Source organism: Erithacus rubecula (genome assembly GCF_903797595.1).
Source record: "Erithacus rubecula genome assembly, chromosome: Z".
NCBI lineage: Eukaryota > Metazoa > Chordata > Aves > Passeriformes > Muscicapidae > Erithacus > Erithacus rubecula.
Window position 1 is genome coordinate 8,489,951 of NC_136661.1, and position 19,436 is coordinate 8,509,386.

Sequence of the window (19,436 nt, forward strand, 5' to 3'; positions counted from 1 at the left end):
ACTTTTTCCCAAAGTCCAGCTGCCATTTCTTTGCTGTGGCTCTTGAATCTCTTGGAAGAGCCTGACACTGACTTCTTTGTATGTCCCTTTTTACCTACCAGGAGACTGCTAATAAATCCCTTCTTAGGCTTCTGTTCTCCAGGCTGAAAAAAGCCTGGTCCAATAGTCTATTCCTCTCTCGCTCCTATATTCCAGTCACAACTATTTTAGTTGCCCTCTGGTTCCAATTCATTAGTAGCTCTGTTTTAGCTCTCTACATCTATGTTTGCCACACATATACAGGGCTGTAGTCTTAGTTTCTGATACTGTCTTGTTTTATTATTATCAACAGGCTTTTGCATATTCAAATATATTAGACTTGATTCTGTATTTGATTCTGTCAAAAACCCCTAAAATATATGAAATTATGCAATTTACTCCAATGGAAAATGCAAATTCTCTGTTTTACACTAAAAACTAGGGTAGATAAAACATAAAAGAAACCATGTTGAGAAATATTATGAAGTTGATTAGGGCATGAGGTAAGAACTTTTCTAATTATAATATTTTTTCATCAGTTTAAAATATGTCATATTCTTGTGATCTCTTTTGTTCAGCCTAGGCCGTTCAGCCCTCCATTGACCTCTAACTCAAGTCCACCTCCAGCAGCTCCTTTGGCACGTGCAGAGAGCATTTCTTCTATATCCTCTTCTGCTTCCCTCAGTGCAGCAAATACACCTACAGTTGGTAAGTTAATTAACCATTTTATCCTGAGAAACAGCACAACTCAGCCACTAGGTTGTACCTGTTGTGAGAGCCATTGTTGCAGTTAGTTGTTTCATATGGGAGTCCATCCTTTGCAATGTCTGCTTCTAAATGACACTGAGACATGGGAAAGTAGATTAAATTAAATTAGACCATAGATCCAGTTATAGAATGTTCTTTAGTGAAATATTATTCACAATTAACATTCCATGAATTCTTATTTGGTATGCTGGTATACTCATCAAGTACGACATGTTATTATATATTTGTTCAGAAGATGTTACTATATAGGTGCAGAAATACTTAAGGACACAGAAAGATTTTAATGAATATAAAAGTTCATGAAACTCAGTTCTTTTAGATTCTTTTAATTTTGTTTGTTGATCCCTATTTTCCAAATAATAAATCTAATGCATCTTTTTCTTCAAGTTAGTTAAAAATATAAGCTGAGCAGTAAAACATAACAAACAATTAAACAAGAAAGAGTAAGATGAGAAAGAAATTAGTCTTCATGGTGTTCCATGAATTTCAGAAGGTGTACTCTTGTTTTTTAAAGGAAGACCCTTCAGTTTTCATATTTGATTATCGTAAATCAAAAGGAGATTTTAGTTAGTTAGGGTTTTTTGTTAGTTTGGGGAGGACAGGGCTTAAGACATGCTAACTTGTTTATTTAGCAGTATTGAACTGTTTAATTCCTGAATACCATTACACCTTTAGCCACAAGCTAAATCAAGTTATCATTCAGTTATCTGCAAATGTTACTTTTGCCAATGCTTGTTGCCACTCAGGCTCAGCAGCTCAGAAGAGCATCTGTGCTGTGCATAGTGGGAGTTCTACAGTGGAATTGTTTCCACCCTTTTCCAAGAAAAGCTACTATGCCCTGCCCGACCGTAGCTCTTGCAGTTCAGTGTCCACCAGTTTCACAAATGCTGAGAAGCATCACAGAAACACAACTGATATTTTGGTTACCAGAGTCTACCCAGGCTCACATCCTCAGGTCTCAGCTCTGTTGTCGAGGAACCAAAAATTGGTGGCAGGAGCATCAATATCCCCAGTTCTGGGGAGATATGTGTGTGTGTTGTTGGAAACAGTGGCAGAGTGAAATCTTGAGGTGAGGCAGAAGGTAAGGAGGCGTGTGCTGACACTAGGTGTGATGTGGTTGTTATTCTGGCCTAGGAAAAATAATTAAGGGCAGTTCCATCTGCACTGATTGCATTTTCCTGGGAAAATGGGAAGGGCAGTGCAAAAAGCTGAAATACTTTGGGGCATGAGGATATAGTTTGCAATACTTTTTCTGTTCTTTTGACTTTTGCACAATCCAGTGTTATCCCCTTACCCCATTTGTGCTGAATAATGGAGAATCGACTCTGATTATCTTTTTCCAAGTGAACTTGAAGCATACGTTATTGAGTGCTTCCTTTATGTTTTAGCTTTAATATAATTTGCAAAATATTTTTCATATTAATTTTAACATCTATTTTTGCTTGAAATGTTTTGTTTTCTTGCAATGTTTTGTTTCATTTAAATGTAATAGACGATGATCTTTTCATTCGAAATCTTCCTACAATTGAAAAGCTTTGTGAGACACCACCAGGTATTGTACTCAAAGCACATTTATGTCTTAACTAATCATCCTAATAAACTACATCTAATAAAATTGTATTTCTTTTGAAACAAGTTTCTCCAGATATTTCTGGTATCTGGCACATACACGTTGCTTGGCATCTCAACTATGTAATAAGTTATATATTGCTGAAATCACCAAAACTTATGTAACTACTTCTCTACAATGTAATCTTCTATCCACTTGCCTGCTCCGTAAACAACTGAAACTTGTCTTTGCTTCTTCAGTTTGTCATTACTACTTTCTTTCAAGTGAAGTGAATATATTTTTACTTTGACTATTCTCTTTCACCAAACACAAACAGGTAATAATGTTTCTATATTTTCATATAGTACAAATCTTAGAAGACAGACATAATAAAGATAGTACTTTTTAAAATAAATTTTATTTTCATGACAGCTTTTTTAGCCAGTACTAAAACTGTCTGGATTTTTGTTCCTAAACTGAACTAAAACCATTTGATCAGCTTTATTCTTCTGCCCTTTTTATGACCAATGATCCAGTCTTTTGTTCTGCAGCTGTGGTCTGCACCTTGAAGGTGTTTGAATGGTTATGTCACTAGCTCTTGTGTCAGCACAGCTCAGGGGCTGATAGTGGTGATTAGGCTGAGGCAGGTGGCAGGATATTAAAGCCAGCTTTGCCATCACTGCCAAAGGTGATAGAGCTGGAGCCTTAATCTGGGCTGCAGCCTGAGATGAAGTGAGGTTCCTTCATGCAGATCTGTTACATGCTTCTGAAACCTCACAGCAGACACAGAAAACCCTGAAGCTGAATGCTGCTGCATTGAATTATACTGTCATCAGCCAGGCAACGAAACTATGATGTTCAGCATCAGGAAAAGCAGATATGTTTGTTTCATATGATAGAATGACAGAATCATGAAAGTTGGGAAAAGATCATCAAGTCCAGCCATTGAATGATCACCATTTTTTGAATACCTCCTGGGATGGTGACTCCACCACCTCCTGGGCAGCCAATTCTAAGTGGAGAAATTCTTGCTGTGGTCCAGCCTGGAGCTCCCCTGGCACAACGTGAGGCCATTTCCTTTTCCTGTTGTTGACTGCCTGGGACAAGAGACTGTCCCCTACCTTGCTACACCCTCCTTTTAGGCAGTTGTAGAGAATGAGAAGGTCCCCCTTATCACTCCTTTTCTCTAGGCAAAATGCCCTGATGTCCTTCAGCTGTTTCTCATATGACTTATTCTCCAGACCCTTCTGTTGTTCCATTCTACTTCTCTGTAAAGGCTCATCACCAAAATGTCTTCCTTGAATTGAGGGGCCCAAAACTGGACACAGCACTGGAGGTGTGGCTTCACCAGTGCCAAGCACAGGGGGACAATCCCTGCCCTGCTCCTGCTGGCCACACTATTGCTGGGATAGGCCAGGATGCCATTGGCCTTCTTGGCCACCTGGGCACTGCTGGCTCATGTTCAGCTGCTCTCAGCAGCACCCCCAGGTCCTTTTCCTGTGGCAGCTTTGCAGCCACTCTGCCCCAGCCTGTGGCACTGCCTGGGGTTGTTGTGACCCAAGGGCAGGACCCAGCACTGGCCTTGTTGAATGTAGACTAATCTATTTATTTTTTATTTTATTGATTTCTAGGAGAATGCATAAATTTTTGAGTCAAAGGGTGATGAATAATGAGAGCAGAGCAAATGAAAGACAAGTGATCTCATTTGTAGTTCCCAAAATAGGTCTCAGAGAAATATATATACATATGTACTCGCTTTGGTGTTCCCTAAAAAAGGGCCAAAAAAGTGTCACTATTTCTAAAAAAAATTTCACTTTTCATTCAAGTAAACAGTATTTGTCTTTTACCAATAGGAATATAATGAATATGTTGGCATTACTCTGCATAATTTTTGAAATATTGCTATAAAATGTACATAAGGCCATTAAGTAAAAGATTTTAAAGTAATTGATACACCTGTACACAAAGTAATCCTGCTCTACAGTTGTTTGTTATTCCTTAGTAAATTGGCAGAAAAAGACATTAAAGCAGCTCAGCAACTGCAGTCCCACATTCATTGAGAGTACACTTTGGTTTTAGTGAAGAATAATGCTGGAGTTCAGTACTTCACCAAACAGAATTTCTAGTTATTGATAACTCATTATTTTATTGCACATTTGCCTCTTGCAATAATTTTGGATTCCTGAGACTATTGAGAATCACAGCTTTTGTTGGTAGTTTTCAGGGAGAGAACAATCCTTGGAATCCATCTATCCAGATGATTCATCTATTGCCTGAAAAAATAAAGAAAAACAGCCTACTGGATTTTTTTTCATATTGAAAAAAAGAATAAATCAGTGGGTTTTAGAATCATAATAATTAGTTCATTTAAGAATTTTTGGTGTCAACACTTTTGATTAGTTCATTTAGATCTAAGTGTTGAACAAATGTTTGCATGGTACTGAGAAGCATTCTGAGCATTTTACTACCTTATGTGAGAAATTGTAATGGAGAGAGAGATATGAGGTAGCAGAATTAAACCAGCTCATGTCTTTTGCTCATTTTGTCACTACTTCATTCACTTTTATCTTAATTTAAGGTCTAATATAAGATATTAGGTGCTCTGTGAAGAGCAAGGCACCAGCTTCCTTTTTGTTTCTGAAAGAGCTCAGAAAGGACAGCCACTTAGAGTAAATATGTTTAATTTGCTATGGGCAAATTATATATTATATATTATATATTATTCAGAAGAACTATTTTGTCTCCACCTTATGATATGAAAGAGAATTTTTTCAATTTGTTTATGAAAAGATAAAAGTTGTTAACACCTCCTTTGTGATAGGTAATGCTATTTGATACAGACAATCTTCATTTCTTCATGGTACAAAAAAAATAATAAGATGCTCTCTACTATGCTGCTGCACTATAAAAGAAGAAACTTCCAATATTATCTTCTGTATTCCATACATGTATAGAAAAATTGTGGAAAATTAAATCCCATGACAACCTGTTCCATCAACTGTATATGTGTATTTCAAAAAGCTTTAGCATGAGGTCTTGATTGATTTTTATAGGTCTATATTGGAATTGTATTGTGTTAGCACAAGCAACAAATGAAGACTTCGCCCGCAACAATTTCTGCTTGGGAGTTGCAATGTTTGTGGGCTGAAAAAGTTAAAAGAATTTTCAACAATTCACTTTTGTGGGGTAATATTGATGAATTTGCATTTAAGTTAATTTTTACTGTAAGTGAATTCTTTGTATTTCTGTGATCATTTTATCATGCATTTTTTCATATAAAAAGCATACAGTAGGGATTTGGTTTTTAAAAAAATCATTCTAGTCAATTTGCTTTGAGTCTGTTGACTTCACCCCCATCAATAGCCATTTTAATGCAGTGTTCCTTTGTCTCATGTATTTCCTTGTGTCTGTTTATGTAATGTCATACCAATAGTCCTATCTATGATCTTAGGCTACTGAGCAGCATTTTGGTGGTACAATTGTACTGTATTATGTTTATGTATTTCTACACACTTTACAAGTAATACCTCAGATGACACTGTGATGTTGGTGTAAACTCTTGTGAAAATTACAGCTGTAGTCAACCATTCTGAAATCTACTAAGCTTTTTGAAAATTAAATTATACACTGTATGTATTCTAGGTGTTTCACGTGGTCCCAGCCCTGTCAGCCTTGGAAACCAGGACACCTTGCCTGTTGCAGTAGCTCTTACTGAATCTGTTAACGCCTACTTTAAAGGAGCTGATCCTACAAAGTTAGTTAAATAGTGAATTGTGTTGAATGTATTGAGTTATAATAAGAAAAGACACTGGGTCTACTTTTCATATTGGGGGAGGGGAATGAGTATGCATTAAAAGGGGAATTCAAAGGTTTTTCTTTTCCCTGGGTGTAAGTGACAACAGTGGCTTATTGCTCTGTAATGGCCTGCATCCTGCCAGGAGTTCATATATACCTGCTTTACAAACATATTCAGTGAAAGCACTGAGAATGGATTTTTATTGCCAGGTAGGTGTTACATGTAATTTTGTGCAGCTGAAAGCACTTCATTCCCTGTCACATCCATTACTATGCTACTTAGGCCTTGCCTAAGGAGAGCTGTGCCATGTTTTAAAATCTTGAAATATATCCAAGACTACTGTATGCTTAAGCAGTTTGTTTTTTCTTTCTTATTTCATCTTATTTCCAAGCTGAAAGTGGCAATACATAATCACATTACCCTTTGAGACCGATTTTCTGGTTCAATTAATAAGATTGTAAAATTGCAGTGGTTGCTTTAAAATTATTATTAGACCTAGGCAGTTAGTGAGTTGCAATGAAGCTGATTTTTTTTATTCTCTTCTAGATGTATTGTGAAGATTACTGGTGATATGACGATATCATTCCCAAGTGGGATTATTAAAGTCTTCACCAGCAACCCATCTCCTGCTGTGCTCTGCTTCAGAGTGAAAAACACAAGCAAGCTAGAGCAGATTCTTCCAAATGCACAACTTGTATACAGGTTTTGTATTTTTTAAACATAATTGCAAGCTACATAATTTGTAAAGTATGAGTTGTTGTATATGTAAATCAGAATTATTTGTAGTCTGGTTGATTTAATTACATATATTTTAATTTTCTGAATTAATCTTGTTCAGCTTAGTTCTCTCCACTGCCATTATTAAAAATCTCAGTGATTACTGGGCTTAAAACTTGTGCTGAGTATAACAGCCATAAAATAATTTGTAAGTGTGTCTGTGTTTTCATAGGCATTTTATAAATATTTTCTTCACACAGTAGTAATAATGGTAAAACTAAATGATGAAACAATAGGATTAAATGAAAAACAAGTAGTAGGAGATTCATATACTCTTTATTTCCCATCTACTAGTGTATTTTAAATCTGAATCACTACTCAAATCAGTTTCTTTACATAACTGTCTATCAGATGTGTAACAACATGCTTGGAAGAATTTGTAGGAAAAAAAGATTGCTGATTGAGTAGGATAATTGTTGGAATTGCACTTGGAGATATTCTTTAAAAAAACTAACAGAAAAGCTAGAATTTTTTAGCAGAAATCCATTTCAGCTGAGCAGTTTGTATTTAATTTATTGGAAAAATTATTTGAACTAAATGGTTTTAAATGCTGTATTTTAAAATTCTGAAATAATAAACCATATGCACATATCCTTTTGTATTTAATTTCCTTTTATTAGTTCATACTTAATGCAATGAATAATTAATACAAAATTAAGTTTAATCACTGTTTGACAAGACAGTTTATAGCTGAAATGTTAGCAGAGCTGTATCTAATGAAGTGAATTATACTGAAAAAGTATATTGTGGAAAAAAAAAGTTGAAATGTCTAGTTTTCTTGAATGTGTGGTGTAATATTTCACCCCTAATTAATGCTCTGTCTTTGTAGTGATCAGTCACAAAGTGACTCCAGTACTAAGGACTTTTGGATGAACATGCAAGCTATAACGGTCTACCTCAAGAAACTATCAGAGCAGAATCCATCTGCATCCTATTACAATGTGGATGTTTTAAAGTATCAGGTAAACATTTTTTTTTAATATTTAATTATTTTTATTTTTATTTTATTTTGTTTTGTTTTGTTTTATTTTATTTATTATTATCCTTTTGTAACTTTTAAAGAATTCCAACAGGTATGATATATACCCAGAAATTAAATGAATTGTTCTTTGTACTGTCGTCCCTCATCTAGACTAATTCTGAGTATGTCTTTACTTACAACATGTAGACTCCACCCAGGTTTAGCATATTCCTACTATGTTTCATGTCATTCCCTAAGATACAGGGCTTGCTTTGGCTTGCTAGTACTTCAGCCCAATCCTGCAAGCAAGCTTCAAACATGTTTTTCTTGATATTTGTCAGCAAAGTCAAATTCACCTTTAAGAGATTTGATGGGGACTGATTGCACTTTGAACTCACACTGTCTTTGATTTTGTAATTGTGTAAATTTTGGATGCTGTCACTGATAAATTTTAATGCCTGGTTCTGGCTTGCAGTTGAAAGAGAGTAGGTTTAGGTTAGATATTAAGAAAAAAACTCTGTACTCAGAAGGTGATGAAGTCACTGGCACAAGTTGCCCAGAGAAGTTGTGTATGCCCCATCTATCCCTGGCAGTGTTCAAGGCCAGACTGGGTAGGGCGGTGAACAACCTGGTCTAGTGAAAGTTATCTTTGCCCATGATGAGGGCAGGTTGGAACCATGTGATCTTTAAGGACCCTCCCAACCCAAATCATTCTGTGATTCTATCTGAGAATGTACGACATTCTGATTTATCACTTTGTAATAGAACAGGAGTAGTCAGAATGGATTTACTGAGCTTAAGTCATGCTTGACCAAGCTGATGAACTTCTGTGGTGACATGACTGCCCCTGTGGATTAGGGCATAGCAGTAGATATTGTCTGCTCAGGCTTCAGAATGCCTTTCAACACCACCTACCACAGAATCCATATAGAGAAGCTGGTGAAAAACTGGAGGCTGGATGAGCAGACACTGAGGTGAACTGACCCCCAGGGGACATATTTATTTTACAGTTTAATAGCTGCAATAATGGTTTGAATGGTGGGACAGAGTGTACCCTTGGCAAGTTTGCTGATGATACGAAAAAGGGATGGCTCTCTGGATAAAGCAGAGGGTCATTTTGCCCTCCTAAGAGGGCTCAACAGGCTGCAGAAATGGCCTGAGAGGAGCCTCATGAAGTTCAAGAAGCATACTTGGGGAGTCACCAGTTGGAAATTGTGGGAGCCCAGAGCATACCTCTGGCCTCCTTGAGGGTCTCAAAACCCCCCTGGCGAGGGTCTCAAAGACCCCTCAGTGAGACCCTGGTGTCTCAGGCACTGAATTCTAACTCCTGGGGTAAATTACCAACACAGAGGGAATGGAAACAAGCCACCAAAATTAGTAAAGAGAGGAGATTGTTAGAAGGTAGATACATAGACTTTTGGGAATATTTGTTATAAGGGACACGTGGCCAAGGTGGAGAATTTGGGGGGGTGGATACTTCTTCCTCCTTCTTCTCCCTGTCATCCATGCTGGGTGACATGCTGGCACTTTTAGATTGGATGGGGTCAGAGCTGGACCATTTATCAAGATTGTATTGTATTGGAAAATTGTTATAAACATGTAACAAGTAATTTAGACTATATAAGATAAGCCCTGCCTTCACCAGGCAGATTCCACCCTGGATGCCCAGCTGAGCAGACTGCTGTTAGCTGGGCAAAAAGTTCCTGAGATAAGAAACAATAAACAATCCTTGAAGCCTCTGAAAACTGTCTCCTGCAATCTCTTATCGGCTGCTTCGGGAAGAAACAGAATTTAAACCACTGCATGTCCTTCTGAGTTGATCTTGGGTCTAAGGAGAAACCTCAGACTGGGACAGGAAATTATCTTGGCAGAAAAGGACCTGAGAATCCTGTGGGTTAGTTAGCATGTTGAACATGAGCCAAACGCTTGTGCTGCAAAGGCACAGATGGTCTCCTGAGCTGCATTAGGCAAAGTACTGCTAGTAAGTGAAGGGAGGAGATCCTTCTCCTCAACACTGGTGACACCACACCTGGGGTGCTGGTTCAGTTCTGGGTTGTTCCTTGCAAATGAGACTGGATAGAGTTCAGTGAAGAGCCATGAAGATGATGGTGGGACTGGAATATCTGTCCCATGAATAAAGCCTGAGAGAGCTGAGATTCCTAAGCCTGGAAAAGGGAAAGTTTAAGGAAATCTCAATATGTATAAACACCTGAGAGAGGGCACAGAAAGGACAGAGCCAAACTCTTTTCACTCGTGCCCAATGACAGAATCAGAGGCAAAGGACACATGCTGAATCACAGTAGATTTCCTCTGAACAGCCAGAACCAGTCTTTTTCATATGTCAGTGGCTGAGCAGTGGGCACAGGTTGCCTAGAGGGATAGTGGAGTCTCCACTCTTGGAAATGTTCAGGAGCTGGCTTTGCATGAGCTGGAGGGTTGGACTAGCCAGCCTCGAGGTATCTGTCAACTTCAGCCATTCTGTGCATCAGTGAGATGATGTTTTGACTGTTAATAAAAAGTCTTCATGAATATTCGGACATACTCACCTCAAAGGGAGAACAGGGATTTTCTAGGCATGTCTTGAAGTATCTGAACATCTCAGACAGCTGTCTGCACAACAAAAACCTGTAAAGTTGCCAGCTGTTCATACCTGTAGTTTTCACATCTGCCTAGTGTAGTTTAAAATCCTGGCATACTGAACTTGCAAAAAGCATGTTAGGCACACAGAATTCTTGAGAAAGATGGAAAACCATTTGGTTTGCTGAAATGAGTACTGTGTATTCTTCATGTAAAAATGAGGCTTTGGCACATGGAAGCCCAGACAGATAAAAAACGTTTTGGAAAAAACCTGACCAAAAATGGCAATACCAGGACACAGGAGGTTCCTCAAATAGATTGAGAAGGTGGTTGAATGCATCAGCACAGTAGAATGGGCTCAGCTACAGAAGCAGTATTCAACCCTCCTGCAGCAGGAAAATAATGCTTTGAAGAGGTTAAAAATCATTCTGCTGGCTGCCTGTCCCAAAATGACATGTGTTGTTCTCTGGTGCTGGCTGGCTGGGTGACACAGCAAACAACTGCTAAGAATGAAGTCATTTTGCTGCAAGCATGCATCTTACATAAGGCAGAACACAACAAAAACAAAGCTTGCAAAAAGTTGTAAAAGAGCGGGAAGGTGCCTCACAAGCAAAAGGGAGTTTAAAACTTTAATTATTTTAATTTAAAATTAACATAACCAGAATTCCTTTAGGCAGCAGTCTTCAAAATTTTGTGATTAACAACTCAGGGGTCAGTTGTTCTCTTGATACTTTGTCAGCACTGAGACTTATATTAGTTACCATCATCCCCTAATTCTGCCCAAAAGGTGCATATTTTAATTGAATTGTTTTCAATTATTTATTCTTTTACAGGTATCTTCAAATGGCATACAGTCTACTCCCTTGAACCTTGCAACTTACTGGAAATGTGATGCTAGCACTACTGATGTGAGAGTGGATTATAAATACAATCCAGAGTCCATGAATGTGCCTAGTACGCTGTCTAATGTTCAGGTTGTGGTACCAGTAGATGGAGGAGTAATAAACATGCAGTCACTTCCACCTGCAAAATGGTAATATTTTTTTCAGATACATTTCAGTGTATTCTTTAGTGTCGTGTCCTGAAAAATTTCAAGGGAAGAAATAGCAAAATGTATAGTATCAGATGTCTAGATATTTTGTGGTCTAAAACAGATCATGTGCAGCCAATTCACATAAACTGAGTCAGTGAGTGCACATCCCAGTTGTGTAATAATACAAGCCTTTATCAATTTTTCAATGTTTGCTATCTTTTGTCCAATAGAATAGACAATTTTAACACAGTAATTTGAAATGGTTAAAAAACATTTTCTCTCTGTGTGTAACAATATATTTTTATAAAAGGATTATATAGAAAAAGTTGCAGAAAGGCAGTTTTAAAAAAGATTTCCTGACATTCTAACTTAAAAATTAGCTTCTAATGGAAATAGTTTTAAAACAAAGCTCTGTAACTGAGGAGCTCTCCATAAGCCAGTTAGCACTGTCTCTCAATTCAATACATGCAGATTATTAGACAAGCAGCTACCTGCTGAGCCTGTATTTACAGTAGCACTTCAAAGTGTGACATAGATAGGAGGAAATTTCGTTACAAGTTTGTGGAAACAGGCAGAGGGTAGGGGGACTAGAGAGAGTAGTACAGATCTGGAGCAAAAGGTGAGCAGAATTCATTCACCATGCCTGTATAGCATGTTCATACTTGCCCAGCTGTAATATAAATTCTATTCACAAAATGGTCTTTTAACATGAAGAAGGAAAAGAACACCAAGTTGAAGGAGGTTAGGCTTTATTAACCTTGTTTCTTATAGATCAGTTTACCTTACAAAGCAAGGTATAAAAGAAAAATAAACACCACGTATTTACTGGGTAGATTCTGATGTTTCTGTTTATTGGACAATATAGTAATAGAGCATAATTTTAAGTGGAAAACAAAACCCTTTCAGGACTGAATCCTTGTTGACTTGGAATTTCAAGGAAACAGTACTTTTAAGCAAATTTCAAGCTTCTTTTGAACAAGAACATGTTCAGTATCCTATCTGAACACAGCTATACTGTGGTGAAGCAAGTCTCCCTGCCCCAGCTTCTTCCAGAAACCCTCTATAATGAAGCTGGAGCAAAAGCAGGAACACCCACCCAGAACATCCAGTTTTAGCTAGAAAGGCTTAGGGACAGTTGCATTAGTGAATTCACTAGGCAGCTTCCAAGACTCAGAATTTTGAGCCTGGAAAGATGACCAAAGAGAAAGAAAAAATTCAATTATGTCGCAGGCAGGTATAGTATTTGTACTACCTGTACACATACTACCTGTTCCATCTAATGGATTGGGTGGTGGGGTTTTTGCCTTTTTTTTAGGAAAAGAAGTGCTTTATAGCTTGACTTCCTGTGAGTAAAAGCATGTTACTTACGTGAGCATTTCAGTCCTGCTACATCAATGCCAAGAGCAATTTCAAACCTACCAGTATTTCATGCTGCTCACAGCTTTAAGTTATTTACTTTCTTTTGACGCAACTGCTAGAAAGTCCTCCAGGAGCTAAAATTGCCTGTCAGTTTAGACACTCTCCATACCCTTTACTGCCCCTTTACAGTGTCTGAAATTAGCCAGAACAGAGTGTCACTGATGCCAATTAGTTTCACTAGAATGGAAATGAAATAAAATTCTTGCTATCAGGACTCTCAATTAGGGGAGAACAATCAATTTTGCTTCCCATTCTACCACCATCATGAAGCATCAAGGCATAGCTTCCAGAGTGCTTCCAGAGTAAATTACTCTTTAAGACTGCAGAGGGGTTTGAATTTTGGAGCCTTAGGTGGGGACACAGGACAGTGTTGAATGTGTGAAAAATTATTGTATAAAATGTGTAAGACACTCTGTTCATCTGAGCTCACTGCTCTGGAGTGATGCAGATGCACCCTTCTCTTTTCCCTCTTTTACTCCAGTAGTTTTCCACAGACTTAACTTCAAGTGTGTAAATATTTTTATAGACTTCCATTTAGAGATTTACCGGTGTAAATCAAGGAAAATAAATTTCTAAACCCAGTGCTTGTAACTACCCTACCATTCTCTTACAGGAATGCAGACCAGATGAAAGCATGCTGGAAAATATCTAGCATTTCAGAAAAGTCTGAGAATGGAGGCAAGTAGAAGTCTTTTGTTTTCCTTTCTTGTACAGGAAATTTTTAACTGTAAACAGGTGACCCTCTATGCCTTCTAACTCCTTTTTACACATTTTCTCATGCTGCATCCTGTTTACTAGTTCACCTTCTTCTCAATTAATTGCTACTGAAAGATTCCATGATGAGTGAGATGTCAAAATATAAATGTAATTATTAGCTATGCAAGGGAAAATAATGAAGTACCTTGAAAACAGTTAGTAGTTCTGAAATACTTTAGATGGGATAAGAAATTATTGCATTCATGCTATTTGGAAGTTAGCAGTTACTCAAATGAAAATAGGTTTAACATTTGTGTTTTTCCACACAGATAGTTTTAAAACATTAGAAGGAAGTAAGTGGAGGAACTGGGGGTTAAAAAAATCCAGAAATCCTGAGCTTAGATATATTATTCTTGACCAATTCTGGGTCTTAATTTTTGACCATAATGACTCCAGGAAAAAATTTAATCTATGCACATCCGCTCAGACTATAATTCATACAATATTGCATAAAGTACCAATAGTTGTCCTCTACCCAGTGCCTTTCTCTGAGCTGTAGTTGATGTCAGGACCCCTGCAGTCTTTGGAGATGCAATATTTTTCTGAAGTAGAATAGCAGCCAAAGCATCTCATCCTCAAAACCACTGCAGAGAAATGAACTGCTATTGTAAAGGAAAGGCCTTTAGTCCTGTTAAGAATTTAGTGAAGGGGACTGTGAAATCACAGATTTGCCTGTAATTATGACTGGTTTCATACAGAAACCACAAGCATGATTAGAGAAGACAACTTCTATGCCTGCAAAGTTGTGGTTATCATTCCAACAAAATCAGAGAGAATTTTATTGAACACAGGTGATTAGTCAGGTGGACTTTGTCCTTCACTAACTTCACAGTCCTTTGCTATTTGTCTTCCACTATAATGGATTAGCCCTCTTTTTTCTTTTCTTTTTTCTTTTCCGAACTCTATGGCTTCTTTTCAAAGGAAAAATCATACTGAAACACAAATGCAGTCAGATGAAGAGGAACTGCACACCTGCAGAGCATCACAGAGTTGGCTGCTAGTGATACAGCTTGCATCTTATGCAATGACAGCAGATTTGCACATATCCTACTGCTTCTGCTGTATTCCTTCTCTCCCTACCATCTTTTCCTCCCCTTTTCTTTGACTATAAACACATGTAGTTACTCACTTCAGGAGGAAGTAATACTGTGCTGATCTTGCACTTAGAGAAGCAAAGGGAGACGTTGCACACTGTCAATGTCAGGACAAGTGTCTTCAAGTCTTTTTTCCTGGTGGATAGCATGATAAAATTTTGGGGTTTTTTTTATGGTCCAACATATTATGTGATCTGTCAGCTGGAGAGAGATAAAACACAGAAAAAACTTTCAAAGCACTTGAATATATGAGTTTCCATATTTAGAACAGAAAGAACTTTCAGTTATTTCTACTTTCTTTCTTTCCAGTGGAGAAATATGGCAGACCTACTGAAGAAATTTAATTGATGTTTAGCTAAATTTATCAAGAACAAGTCACTGTTTGAAACATTTCTTTTAGTTCCTGCTTTTACCTCAGTAACATTTAAGTTACTAACTTTCCTTGTAATTTAGCAGTTCTTATTGATAGGAATAGCAAGTTGTTTTAAAGTAAAATGATTCCATTAATTTTAATTCAAATCTCATTTTCCTAGCACACTTCACAAGAACAAGAAAAGACCTGTTTTAAAACTAGAAAGTAGTAGCAATGTGGGGATTTTGCAAATGCCTTTCATTTCGTACAGAGATGTACTAAAAGTAATTTTGAACTACTATTGTTTTTATAATAGTATCAAATTGATGCCACTTTACCACTGTCTCTGAAAAAAATTCAACTGAAATTTGTGAGAAGTATTTAATCAAACCTTGTCTTTATTGGAAACACAGTAATTTCTTTACTCTGGGTACATTACTGTGGAACTGCATTTCTTCCAATGTTTTTGTTCATGTACTTTCGTCCAGACAGATCATGACAACTCTTAAATTTCTGTCATTTCAAATCTGCTAGTGAAAAGCAGGTAGTACCTCCTATCTATCAATCAGATACCTCCTACTGCAAGAGAGATGGTAGTAAGTCCTTAGAGATCCCCAAGCATAAATTATAGGGACCAATCAGATAAGTAGTAAGTGATTATCCATATTTTGGATAATCTTGCAGAAATTAATAGTGTTTTTCTTTAAATCATTCAACTAGTCATTGTCTTAAACAGACCATTGGAAAAAACAGACTTGTATTCTTACCTCTTTTGAAAGTGTATGTAGGGCTGCTGCTGGGAATAGATCTTAAAGGTCGCCATCTTAGATTCACTTCTAACTGCTAAAACTTTGGGGAGATCATTTAGTTCTTGCAAAAAAATCAGCTTCTCAATTTTGTTGTTTTTATAGGTTCTGGATCCCTCAGGGCAAAATTTGAGCTTTCGGGGGGACCCAGTAAACCAGCAACACTCGCAGTGCAATTCATCAGTGAAGGAAGCACCCTTTCAGGAGCAGACGTGGAACTTGTAGGCACTGGCTATCGACTTTCCCTTCTTAAGAAGAGATTTGCCACTGGTAAGACACTGACATGCTTATATATTCAAATTAATGTTATATATTCTCTAGTGTTGAATTCTAATATATGAAACTGTTGAATGAGTGATGTAAAAATAGTTACTCTTTATTGAAACATTTCTGGCAAGTCAGTTTCATTTTCCATGATTATTCAAACTGCTCCAAGGAAAATATTGACAAAATCTGGTTTATCTACTGACTGCAAAAAACTTACCTTTGTTTTTCAGGACGGTATATGGCAGACTGTTGATGTACCTGTGAAAGTTGTCGGATCAGGATTGCAAGAAACACACTCTGCCCTCTCTACTTTTCAAACACTATTTTAACATGCATTAATTTTTCCAAAATATTGACCTACTTTGAGGCTAAACTACAGAAAGTAAATGCACTTTTAAGAGTCATTTTGGAAACTTTTTATTACTTTACAATAGCACTGAAGTTAACTTCAACACTGTCTGTAAATGATCAACTGCAATACTTGGGAAAATTTGCTGAAAAAATTAGTAATTTTATATAGAGGAAGTCAAAATAGTAATCCACAGTTGTAATGGAAGTATGAAATTTTATGTTGTACTGTAAACCTAAATATGTAGAAGAGCTAGTAAGAAATATTTGAGCTTTTCGTAAGTAATACTCATTTTTCAGATTCTTTAATTGCCAACTTTGAATTGACAGTTTATAAAAATAGCAGAGGCTGTCTCGTAGTTCTTTCCATTCATACCATAAGACCAACTGAGTGAGGGATATGTAAAAGTAACTCGATGCCCATATATCATATATTGTTAAAATGAAAGTTGTTTTACATAGGGTTTTTTTAAACTAAGTGCAATGTGTTACAAATTGCAAAACACAGCAGAGATTTACTTCTGCAGTTAGTAAATTTTTTGGGCCTTGTGATTGTTTGAGTTAATGCAGTAGATTTAATTTATTTTTATATTAATTGCGTAACATTTGTGCCTTTCAAAAAAGCCTGTGCCTATTCAATTTGATACTCATGTGCCTCACTTCCTTTTTCAAAGTTTGGCTCTTCATCAAGAATGCACAGTGTTTGTATTATACACACAATTTAAAAAAATTTCTTTTTACTGCAATTTATTTAGAAGGCGGGTTTGCAAAAACTGTAGTTTGTTTTAAAAGAAATTTAAAACACTGAATTACTTCCTCAAGGAATAATTGCAATTAAATGTGGCTTTAGAAAAGGGAGCTGCATTATGCAGGGCTCGGAAACTTTTTCATTAAGTGATTTTAATGTCACCAAAGAGGAGAATCTGAAAAATCAGTGAAGATAGGTAAAACAAACTTCTAAAAGCAAATAGCATTACTCTTTGCTTTGCTATAAGTCTTCAGACTTTGAGTGGTTTTGGGGATGTTTGATGTGAATGTACACATAGTACTTCAGGAGGCATTTTAAAAGGATATTTTATGGTTGCAGGATGACAAATCCTGTCGTGTATTCATTTTTTTTATAACTAGCAATTTTAATATTTGTATTGTATTCTAATCTGCTTGCTACAGCCTAAGAACAGGGATGTGACACATCAGTAACAATTTTTTAAAGCAAGTCACTAATTTAGAAAATTTTCTATGTATTTGTATTACCAAGTTGTTTTTTTGTAATGTTGAAATCATAAGCATTGGAGCAAAATAATTAAATAACCTGCATGTGGCAATTTCAAATGAACATTTAGCGTACCAGTATCTATTTCAAATTCTCTATTGAAACAGTAAAACATGCTTGAGTTAATTCATGCAAAGCCAGTAATGAATTGGACTGCTGAAGCTTTACAAGAAATTATGCCTTTGTAGAAGCTGCATAAATTGTTGTGTACACTAGACACTTTTGCCGGTGAGAGTTCCATTGTTAGTACTAAGAACATAGTGTACTGTAGATTTAATTGGAAGAGTATATTTGGCTCCTATATTTTGCTAATCTTATTGATGATAAATTCACAACTCATAAAATAGTAGTTTTTTGTTGGAATTTCAAATGTAACCTGCTTTACAATCAAACTGATTAACATAATAATATTTTATTAATGAAAACCCAAACCTATTATTGCTATTTTTAATCAAGTATTACATTAATTTCTAAGTTAAATGAAGTAGTTAATGTTTTAGCACTTTTAAACTAGCCTTCATTCAGGTGTTTTTCATAAATTTGCATTGGGTGCAGGTTACAATTTTGAAGCCATACAAGTTTATATAGACATTTTGTAAAGAAATTCAAAAACAATGTAAAAAGTACGCGTAGCTATCTGATTTTAAATAAAAAAAGTACGTAGCAAGCTGGTTCTTGCTTGTGTATACAGCAATATCCATTGTAGCTGCCTCCTAAGGAAATTAATTTGTAAACACAACTCTAAAGGATCTGAATTTTTATGAATTGTTACTACATTAGACTGTAAATTAGAGCATACAAGTTTATCTTTCAAAAATTGTAAATACTCTGAATTTTCATAAAATGTAAATTTTAAAAATTTGCACCCATAATAAACGTGTAATATATAATTTAAAAACTGATTTATATTGCCTGTACTTTTGCAGTTAAGTTCTACATATCTTCTAAGCAATAAGGTAATAAGGCAAAACCATGCCTGTATCGAACATTTGAAATGATTGATTGTTAAGTGATAAAGGGTAGAGATCATTATGAACCCTTTTGTATATTTAGAATCATCACAGAGAAGGTGGATGGACAGATGACTTCTCCAAAACATTTCATCTTTACTAAACTGGAATGTCTGAGATAGTGCCCTATGCCTTTCCTAAATTAATTTGCCTCACTAATAAGTTAGATTAGGCAAAACTGTGGATATATTTATGAGAAAAATTTTGACTCGGGACATAGTCTGTTAATAGTGCTATTAAATGCTCTACATTATGTCCTCATTAATAAGCCTATATCTTCTTGTGTGTGCAGAAGAATTAGAGACAAGATTAAAGTAATTCTTTCTGATTTCTAATGTTCCATCAGTCAACAAGGGTAGACAGTTTAGTACTGCTTCAGTCTGTACGCTTTAGTCCTTCTAAGCTTTGAGTACAGAACAGAAGTTGAAACTGAACAAATGTTTTTGTACCTGTTTGTTTCCTATTAAACCCAAGGCCTTTAGAGGCTTAGTAAGTAATGACTTATTAAATTCATTTTCTCAGATGGTTGGCTATCACTGCAATAGAGGTACCATTCTTGTCATGCAGGAAAGCAATGGTCCAAGGGCTTGATTCTTATCTTCTGCTGGCAGACAGGAACAAAGAACACAAGT

General features: G+C 36.4%; 1 protein-coding gene across 3 annotated transcripts in view; it reads left to right on the forward strand.

Annotated features, from left to right (window-relative positions):
• The window catches only part of FCHO2 (FCH and mu domain containing endocytic adaptor 2), an 80,582-nt gene extending 61,890 nt beyond the window's left edge, over window positions 1–18,692 (forward strand). For 2 of the 3 annotated variants that reach the window (XM_079330012.1, XM_079330013.1), the window contains 8 exons: window positions 597–726; window positions 5,978–6,089; window positions 6,678–6,833; window positions 7,738–7,870; window positions 11,280–11,479; window positions 13,512–13,576; window positions 16,012–16,176; window positions 16,404–18,692. In XM_079330012.1, the coding sequence (XP_079186138.1) occupies window positions 597–726; window positions 5,978–6,089; window positions 6,678–6,833; window positions 7,738–7,870; window positions 11,280–11,479; window positions 13,512–13,576; window positions 16,012–16,176; window positions 16,404–16,426 (984 nt within the window). In that variant the 3' untranslated portion in view covers window positions 16,427–18,692. Of the gene's footprint in view, window positions 1–596; window positions 727–2,278; window positions 2,339–5,977; window positions 6,090–6,677; window positions 6,834–7,737; window positions 7,871–11,279; window positions 11,480–13,511; window positions 13,577–16,011; window positions 16,177–16,403 lie in introns of all 3 variants that reach the window. The other variant, XM_079330011.1, reaches the window with a different exon arrangement.
• The last annotated feature ends 744 nt before the right edge of the window (window positions 18,693–19,436 follow it).